The sequence below is a fragment of the Ceratina calcarata genome, unplaced genomic scaffold, assembly GCF_001652005.2.
Source record: "Ceratina calcarata isolate Rehan_Ccalc_2016 unplaced genomic scaffold, ASM165200v1 scaffold298.2, whole genome shotgun sequence".
Lineage (NCBI taxonomy): Eukaryota > Metazoa > Arthropoda > Insecta > Hymenoptera > Apidae > Ceratina > Ceratina calcarata.
In genome coordinates this window covers 88915-99047 of record NW_017152248.1, presented here as the reverse complement: position 1 = coordinate 99047, position 10133 = coordinate 88915, and the positions used below count along the sequence as shown (strand labels likewise).

At 41.7% G+C, this 10133-nt stretch overlaps 1 protein-coding gene across 6 annotated transcripts in view; it reads right to left on the bottom strand.

Moving 5' to 3' along the window:
* Positions 1-835: 835 nt before the first annotated feature.
* Positions 836-10133, bottom strand: part of jus (EB domain-containing julius seizure protein) — a 28298-nt gene continuing 19000 nt past the window's right edge. The window contains exons 2-6 of one of the 6 annotated variants that reach the window (XM_018023224.2): positions 9876-10025; positions 8800-8940; positions 7998-8112; positions 6210-6397; positions 836-3755 (exon numbers count right to left, since the gene is read on the bottom strand). In XM_018023224.2, the coding sequence (XP_017878713.1) occupies positions 3598-3755; positions 6210-6397; positions 7998-8112; positions 8800-8940; positions 9876-10025 (752 nt within the window). In that variant the 3' untranslated portion in view covers positions 836-3597. The other 5 variants (XM_018023223.2, XM_026812875.1, XR_003389061.1 and 2 more) reach the window with 5 other exon arrangements.

Here is a 10133-nt window from a genome sequence, read left to right as displayed (position 1 = left end):
CTCCCTTACCTCCGTGTAATATGACCCTACAGAAGCTTGTACATCCTAATCTCTCAAACAAGCAGTGTCGATGATTATAATTCGTTTTTCCGTGATATTATTAATAATATTCGAAGCAAACTCGTCACGGTATTATCGTACAATTCGTGCTGGATTCGAAAGGGGAGGCTGTGCAACAAGATAAATCGCTGTTACAAAAAATCCTAGTGAGTGAAAAATACTGGCGAAGACGATTCCTCATCTCAACGTTGACCCCTAATCACCTGGCGAAGACGAGCTATTGCCTAATTTTGATTCCGCGATGTCCCATCGTCGTCAGCGAGAATCGTCTTCTTCCCTGTTCGCGTTCCATCTTATTAAAATTTACGACGCTCGTGGGAAAATGAAGCAGCGTCGTCGGATGTCGAATCCCACGGATGTATCAAAAGTTCGTTTTAAAGCGTACGACTACGCGATTGCTTTGCGTCGTTGTAGAGAGCTCGGTTGGACAATGAAAATCCTGTCGGCGCAACGGCAACGAAAAGTAATCCAAACACTTCCCCATATTTGGATTACCGCATCGTTCGTCCGCGTCGCATACTCGATCGTTTACGTTCCTTCCAGATTATAATAAGCTCGTTCCAGCGATATTGACTTATAGAAGAATTACGGCTCTGTCGTTGATCGATGATACCGGTAACGATTGTTACGATGCGTATCATTAAGTTCTTGCGTCGAGATTGTTTGTAGATTATACCACATGACTAGTATTGTTGAGAGAACAAATATTTATATAATCGACTATGAAATCGTAGAAAAGAAAAAGAGAATGTAACGAGAAAAGATACTCCATACATTTGAATTGCTTCTTCGTTTCCTACGTTATTTACGATTGTTTAAATCAGGGTTGTTTGACCAGTTCGCTCCCCCTTCGTAAAAGGGCGAGCGGGTCATCTACCGATGAGAACGAGACACGTCGGTGCTTCGTTTCGCAAGGGAAACTCTAACGACGGGAAAAGCACGTTAACTACTCTTCGAACTTTACTCTAGAATTCTTACAAACGAACGATTACTTTCCACAGAGAGCTGAATTACAGTTATATAATCCTATCGAGTTTCGTCGCTTAATCTGTACGGGACAGCAGAGGTTCCGCTCTATCCGGAAACGAAAACCTTCCCCGAATTTCGTTTGCGGATCAGATCGATCTCTCTTGATTGTCCTCTTAAATTACGTTCTATCTTAATAAAAGCCTGTTCACCTCGCAGATTTACTTCTATATATCTGTTTTTCTTTTTTTTTTTTAAATTCTTTTTTCAATTTTATTTCATATCCTCGGATCGATGCACGCATTCAGCTTGTCAATCTCGCTTGACCTCACATAAACGATGATTTATAGACAACGTACTGGTTAAAAACGTGTCTCTATATAGGTGCTATACATATGGATTATCGTGGGTGCTGAAGACATAGGTTTACTGTTATTCAGGTGCGGGGCGACAGTAACTAAGCGAGCCGCTTTTACACGATCTTAGTATACGTACTTCGGTAAATATTAATAATAATAATAATAATAATATTAATAATAATAATAAATAATAATAATAATAACAATGATGGTAGCAAGATGAGTTTGTTTAGCTGTACGTTGCACATAGATCACAGAGTGGATACAGTCACTAGGCATTCCAAAATAGGAATCTACAAGTAGTGCAAATAGTGCCAAGCCTAGTGTCGTTAGTCGTCACGTATGTAATATATATATGTATATATGTATATAATAATCTTTCCTCCTTGTACTGGCATATATGTATATGTGTGTATATATATACATATATTATGTATCTATTTTAGTTAATCTCATTTGTTTTAAATACGTAAACGCTATTCACGCGAGAGCGCAGGCACTAAATTGCTGAGATACAATCGTACCGGACTATCAATGATTCTCGTTACTTAATCGTCTAAGAAAGAAAATATGGCATCGATGCGTTTACATTCAGGAATGTGCAAATCGTATCCTCGTGTGGTTGATCTTGTGCGATTACGTAATAAGATAAGTACAGTCGTAGAAACGTGTTTGGTCGTGTTAGATCTAAGAATGAAATCAGTTTCGACCTTCTCCGACAAGTTTCCTTCCTAGGGCGACGATAAAGCATCTCACGGTCGACTAGAAATGAGAAAGTACATCTTCGGAACCGTTCCAGTGCAGCTCGTTCACTGTAAAGGTCGAAGTTCGACGAACAATCGATTTGTCACGCCTCTCGAATCTGACGGAATCGAGTTCCGTTAGCTACCCGCGCATTTACGCGCGTCCCGTTACCTATTACGCGAAAGCGAGATGATCGGCCCTTGGTTTAACGTCTGCGAAACGGAAAGAGCTCTGTAATCGATGGCGGGCTTAATTGTTAGTGCGATTGGTATATTTAATTTCCAAGATGTCGGTTCAAACACTTCTCGTCTGGTCCCATTCGTATTGGCTTCTCGAGGGAAACCAGTTTCACTGGCGAGGAGAGACTGTCGCGCTGGGGACACTTACTTCCCGAACGGTCCTCCGTTAATAAACTGTGTCGACGGTTTCCACAGCGGACACATCTCCGATCCCTTCGTCCGATAATAACGCGTATCGATTTTATATCAGACCAGCTGACGATTTGAAATATCCACGATAAAACGCGGCTAGAGCACCGGTGTTCCATCTTTTAGCTCCGGTCGACCGCGTCTTCTTTTTGTCCGTTCAAATAAACGACTTTCCAATATAATAGAGATTTTCAATTTTAGACGTCGATGCGTTAGAAGATTGATCGTTTCTCAGAATGCAGAGGTAAAAGACAGAACGCGATGGCCTTTACAGATTATCTTCTCCCATTGATTGTTGACCCGCAATCGTCGCCGATTGCCGTTCGTTTAATTTACGATAGAATAACACTTACAGATCGAATTCGTCGATTTACAAAATACGGGTTCTCCGTGCATCAGCCTGAAGCGAGAATTTTCTTAGCGAGAGTGACCATTATAATGACACGCGTAGGTACGTTATAATTTGGTCCAGAAAAAACACCGCGAGCTGACGCAAAGCTCCGCGTCGAGCCTCGCACCGGTCCTTTACCGACCTTCGCCTCCAGATTCCGCTGATTCGTCTGCAACGCGAGTCGACGGCAAACGAACAGTGTAAAGATGATTCGTAAATTCGTAAGGCTAAGCTTCTTTCTTAAATAGTAGAAAAAAGTTCATCTTCAAACAAAACCTAAGCGACCTCTGAATTGAAACGCGTCGCGCAAATTCATTAGATTTCTACTTGCCTCCTCTTCATCCCTCTAACGATTGCCCCTTAATAATAGAGTTGATCACAAATTCGTTTCACCTTCGAACGGGCCGACTCGTTTTAGAAAAATTAACCAATGATTATCTGAATACGACCTATGCTCCGTCCACGATGTGTCTGCGTCTCCAGCTATTTTCTCATTGTCTTCACGCTCGCAAATGCGCGTTGATTGCATCCGGAAATAGTTTGTAGCAGCGGTAACAGTGAATTTTATCGAATAAAAATAGAAGAAAGGAGGGTTTGTACGTTTTCGAGAGTAGACTGCGCGTAGCTTCGAAGGTTCCGGGGGCGGGATCTACGTCTTCGGGTCGAGTATCTCGACGGTGACGCTCTCGAGAACGGTCTCCGACATGTTCTCCGTCTGATTCGGCGGCGACTTGTTCGACTTCGGCGAGACCGCCGACGCGTTCCCGCTGCTGCAGCGGCTGCCGCGCCGCGATCCTGCTCGTGACCCTGTCGACAGAGATTTTCTTGCTCAAGCATCGCGTGCTTTGCCGCGACCGCATGCCTTCGACGAGACACGAAAAGCCGGAATATATAAAATAAAGCACGAGGAACCGCAGCCACGCTGCGGCCTCGATTGCGAAAGATTTTCTACAGTGGCGACCGCAAAATTAATTAAAAAAAAAAAAATAATAATAATAATTGTATCAATTGGACAAACGATTTTGTGGTCGCCGCTGCGTGTGCAGCTGCATGCAATTCGCCTAATGCTAGAAGTGCTCGAGAACTCGAACTGCAAAAGGTGTTTGAAGTGAAACTGGCCGATCGATTTCACTGACAATGGATCCTCGAGAAACGGAAGTGTGTTTAACGCGGAAGCAAAACTAGCAGGCTTATTAATCGTTGGCTCGAGTTCATTCCCAGCGACGTCGATCGATAGATCTATCTTACCGTCGAAACCGAGATGCATTCTCGAATGCGACCCGGCCCCTTGCAAAACTACTTCAGAACTCCGTGCGATAATGGAAATGCACGCGTTTCACAAGTACTCTAATCGATTCTGTTCGCCGTGACTCATACTCACTACGCGGAGGAAATAAAAAAGTGGTATTTCAAACAGATCTATGAACCACTACTTGAATAAGTTCGATCAAGAAACGAACATGTTTTTCTTATTCCCTCCCTGAATTTGATCTACCGTCAGGTTTGCGATTTGGATAATAATAATCACTATGTATACTTGGCGTGGAACGCGAGTTCTACGACCATTGTCATACGCAAGCAACGATCTTTTACTGTAGCAAGCAACTATAATAAGTCGTGATCCTCGAGAACGCTAGAGAGAGGAGATAGACACGGTTCCATTCGTATTTCCATGTGGAGAACTCACACGCTTCTAGGCTCGAAGTTCTGACGTATCCGAAAGAGGGTAAGTGTAATCATAACAATATAGGACTATGTACAAAAAACACACGTATAATATAGGCTAGGACACATCGTAAAATGAAGAATAAAATAGGGATGTAATAAGAAACGTCGTAAGAATGCGAAACTTACCCTCTTCGAAGGACGCGTCAATTTGAAAAGTTTTTTACAATAGAGCACCTCATATGTCCAGAGTACATGATAATCAAGAGCAACGGTCACAGACGGGATCATTAAACTGACTACTGCTATAGATCGTCGACTGCAAAGAGAGTCAAATCCATTAAAAGAGAAGAACATGATTACAGCGAGTTAAGATGCATCGTTCTGTCCTCATAATTTGTCTCGTCTCTCCCTACTGTGATACCACCGTTCGACCCGTTGTTGCAATCAAAGCCAATTTTTAATATTTTCTCCAAAGAAAAAAAATAAACATTGTTTCAGCCAAAGCGTTATCGATAGGTCGTGATTCTTTGTGTTTCGCCTCTGAGTTTCACTTACGAGTTTTGATACAATTCACTTAACGCTTGTCCCACTATTTCGCGATATCTACGGGATTAATATTGCTAATAATATTCGACATTTGATCGTCTCGTCGTATCGACGTTCAATTTACACGACCGCTAAAGACGATGCACCCTCGAATCGAAAGTAAACAACAAATATCTACCCTCTTGGCAGGCAATTGTGCATGCGAGAAACTCTGAAGGATTCTGAGCTTAATAGTAGGATTCTAAAGTAAAGAATAGAGTAGGCAAGTGTAGGTAGTCACCCACTTTATATGTATAAACGTATGTATATATATACTCGGTCTATATTATACATATATGGGATGTTCTACGGAAATCGATATACTGCAAGAGATAGCTATTTTAGGTGTTAGCTGATTAGCTTGAGGAACCTTTCACCCTTCCTGTTACTCCGTAGCTGCGAATTCACCTCGACGCGAGAAATACTTGCGATTGATTTTACGCTGTCTGTCCGTCAGTAAAAAGAAAGAAACAAAGAAACTTGTACAGCCCGAGTGATTTATTCGTCGTGTGATCGTATCTCAAATAAAGGAAGTAACGCGATCAGGTCTCGTTCGAGTAAGAAAAGACGAATCATGATCCGTAGTCTATGCAGCTGATGACGTGGTTCGTTGCATTTTTAATACAAAAAGTTCGTTCATGAATTACGAACAAGGTACCTGCTAATCGACTGGTTTTACTAGTGTACGCGTTTCTCGGACAGATGTTTGCCTTGAACGGAACACGAAGGCACAAATGGCAGTTATAGTCGCGTTTCAGGTACGATTAGAAAGGACTGTTTGATGGAAACTATCGTTAGATAGGGAACAGTCGTTTTCTTAGCACGGAGGCTTGGCCGGTAGTCGGGACGTCTCGATTTCCATCGAACACCCGATATAAACTGGCGCGTAAAAGAGTCGCTTGCTTCGTTTCAACGGGACACTGTATAACAAGTTGCTTGCTTAGTAAGTGAATGAATAAAAACCCGTACGGCTCACTCTGTGCTGTGAGTGCTGAGAGTGTTTCGCACCTTGCGAGGCGTTCGGCGAGTGGGCGCGCAGGGATGCCATCGAGGGTTGCCTCGAAGGGGCCCTGACGCTCGCCCTCGACCCGCGTCTCTCCTGCGGGTGCAGGAGTTTGTTCTCCCTCAGCAGAGACACGTTCATCAAACGGGCGTTCGGCGTGTTGAATATAGTGCGATTCTCGCGCCAGCGAGCCCTGCAACAATCGCGAGTTTCGTTCATTTTTCGGAAAATCCGTACGTCGATTCGATTAAGAAATGATTTATGGGATATTTTTAACAATAGAATTTCCGATAGTTAAGGCGAAGGTATTTCTATGAAAACTAGTTAAAATGACTGGTCTTTAAGAAATACGTAATAATAGATATTATAACAAAAATATTGAAATTGTGCCACAGTTAAGTTATTCTTATAATATGAAGTATATTATTAAGTATAATCAGTTATGTACATTCTTTATCAAATTCTTTGTTCTACTTTGGTAGTTCCCTTTTCTCTCCTTGTTTGGTGCAAATCTGTTATTCTTCTTACGAATAGTAGGTTCACTCTGTCAAAAGGTGTACTTATTGACGTTAGCGAAAAAAATTTTATACAGAAGTTGTATGTACTGACATCCTATACAAGAAAGATTCATGAATTTTTCTTCTAACTTCGATATTTAATGAGTTACATATGATTATTTGGCATTTTATTGATGTTGACAAAATCCGACCATTCCAGCGTCGAATCAGCGAACTTTTGGAAAAAAATTTCGTTTTTCCTCAATAACTCCTAAACCCTTGGAGATACGGGAAAATTGCATAGGACCTTTCTTGTAGAGGACGACGAGATCTACAATTTCCATATAAAAATTCTTTGCTAGCCTCAATAGTTTACGAGTTATTTGCATTAAACGAAAAAACAGTTTTTTGCAAATTACTCGTTAACTATTAACGCTAGGGAAAAGTTTTTACATGGAAATTGTAGATCTCGTCGTCCTCTACAAAAAAGGTCCTATGCAATTTTCCCGTATCTCCAACGGTTTAGAAGTTATTGGCAAAAAACGAAAATTTCGCAAAATCTGAAGGGGTACCCCTTGGAAAAATGTCGGAAAATTTGAAAATTTTTTTTTTGTCAAAATATCGAAAAATGCTTCAAATATAAGTTGTAGGTACTGCAATTTCCTGCAAAAAAGGTCGTATAAAGTTTTCTATCTCGAATACTTCAGGAGTAATCGATTAATAATTTCGTTCATTACCAATTATTGCTTAACGAGTGGAGTTAGAAGGAAGTTGCATAGAACCTACTGTCTATGTATCTGGTAACTATAGCTGCACACCTGCAATTTCAATGGAAATCTAGTTTCTATATGCATTAAGAGCTAATTAGAGTCCGCGTACAACTAATCATATTGCGAATCATGAGTTTGTTGGTCATGAGATCATAACAGTTGATACCATGAGTAAGCCTACTGTTCTTTCTTATACTGTGCCAGCTGTACGTTTGTAAAAAACATCGAAATCAAATATATACTATGAAATAGGAATTTTAAAATAAAATTGTAAAGCCAGTCATTTCGACTAGTACTTTCAGTATTAACGACCACCGTGTCAATTTTAATTGATGTAATAGCTCGATGCCAGAACTTGGCATAACATTGGACCATTTATTCCATATAGTCAATGGGCATTAAATTCACATTAAGCATGCATCGGGGATGCATTATCAGGCAGAGTTATTTCGGTGAAGAGGGTCGTAAAGTTTCGTTAGTAGAATTTATAAAACGAGATACGGAGATGATATGTGTGATGGCTTACTTGCTGAAAAGCCTAAGGACGACACAGATGATGACGAACATGAGTGCCATGCCAACGAGAACTCCGATCATCGTCGGGTCGATATATTGTAGATTGGGGTCCTCCGTTTTCTCGGCTGTAAAATACATTTTTATTCCTCGCGATTAACGTTTCAAAGGACGTTTTACCATATCCCAGGATCGTCGAATCGGTCTTATGCTTATTTCAATGAAACTTGAGCGCACTCCACGAGACCAGAAACAAAGATACGGGTAAAGTCGAACAACTCATCTACGCTTTCGTAGCTTATAAAACGCGGCGACGGCGTACCCTTTCACGAACTAAATTTAGATACTCTTGACACAGTTCGTACATCTTTCACCCTAAGAGACAACGATCAAGGCCTCCGTTGCATAATAATCAGTCCTCCTCCCGCGTATTGTCTGAACATGACGTTACATATTCCGAACGACTTTGTACGATCATTAAACTACAGATTTCCATATTCCGATCCCCGAACTTGTACCTTTACACGCGTACTGAATTCTTAAATGACTTTATCCCGACCGTGTTACCAGTTTGGCGACAGCCTGCAGCGAAACTTTTCATTTATGGCCGCGCCGGAAACGCATTGTTCGCCCAGCTGAAAATCGTCCGCGCGCTTTAATTGATCGCGCGGGAACAGCTGCCGAATTAATGAACTCCGCGGGGATTTTAGGCCGGAATTCCATTAGCGACGGCTGGTTGTTGCCGCGAATGGAGAATCTCATTAAAAAAAAACTCGCGACGAAACACGGAGCTGTCTGTTTTGTTCAACCCTTACCGATGCAGACAATCGAGCCATCGGTCTGGATGACCGGGGTCTTCTCGAAGATGCAAATGCAACGTCCGTCCCTGCACTCGGTCTGGCTCACCCTCAGCTCGCATTGCTCGTGAAAGAAACACGACTCGTTCACGTTCGCCGCTGGAAACAGAAACCATTAACGACAGGCTCATCATATACTGTACAAACTATCACAGCACTTAACACACAGTCGTTTCCCTCTAAAAATCTTGCATTTCTCGAGATTTTATCCGATACACATTCATTCAGATGTGAAGTATTAAATTGTTGGCGAAGGTTGCTCATCCATTATGGCAATCATTGGCTAGATGAAATTCGAGCTGTCTCTTATTGATAATAAGGAGATATTCTCTTCTCATGACAGTGTCTATCCGCAGAGGTTGTTGTGGCAAATCTGATCGGCTTATTATACACCGCACTACCCTCGACATATCGACCACATGCTCGTAATTAGGATAGTGGCTTTAATCCAGTTCGAGGTTCTGATTCCTCTTACAAACTAGTGATAATCGTTATTACTTTCTAGAGTATTTGCATACTAATTTCAATTTACGTATTATAAACAATATAATAAATTATGATGTATAAATTTATAACAACCAGGAATTAATGCATTGTCGCATAAAATTCTTTAGGGATCTCTTGAAATGTCGTGAAGAATCCGGAATTAAAGTAAGGTTTCTAACACGAAAGTCGTCGAGGATAAGGAATTCGATTAACAGCGAATGCAGTGAGCGACGTAATCTGGAATTATGCTGGCAGCATTCAATTTCTCATGACGCTTCTAACGGGGACTGAGACCAATAAAAGCACGAGATCTTGTTTAGATTCCGCGATGGAGAGCCATAAGCAATCAGCCTCAGAGGGTCGTAAAGCCTGACCCCATAACTACAGGACGAAATCAGGACGTGACTCGACTCGGACGACTTCCCATTGTCCTCGTTCGGAATTTTATACGTTTTTACCGTTCCATCGCGTATTTAATACGGGTCACACTCGTCGATGAACGATTCAGATGAGCCGGGCCCGGCACGTTTGAAAATATACTAACTTACGGTGTCCACATTTGTCGATATGATTCGTCGCCTCGAACTCCTCCCTGCAAGCGCATTTCTTCTTCGGCTCGCAATACGAACCAGCGAAGCCGCATTCGCGATCCTCCGCGCAGTCGTCGCCGAACTTCTTATCACCCCTGTCGCTCAAATCTGTAACGAATCGTTAAATGCGAATATTAAAATCATGCGATTATCCTTATTAACACTAGAAAGACTGAAACTTAGTATATACCTATATTGCCCAAAGCAGTCAAAATG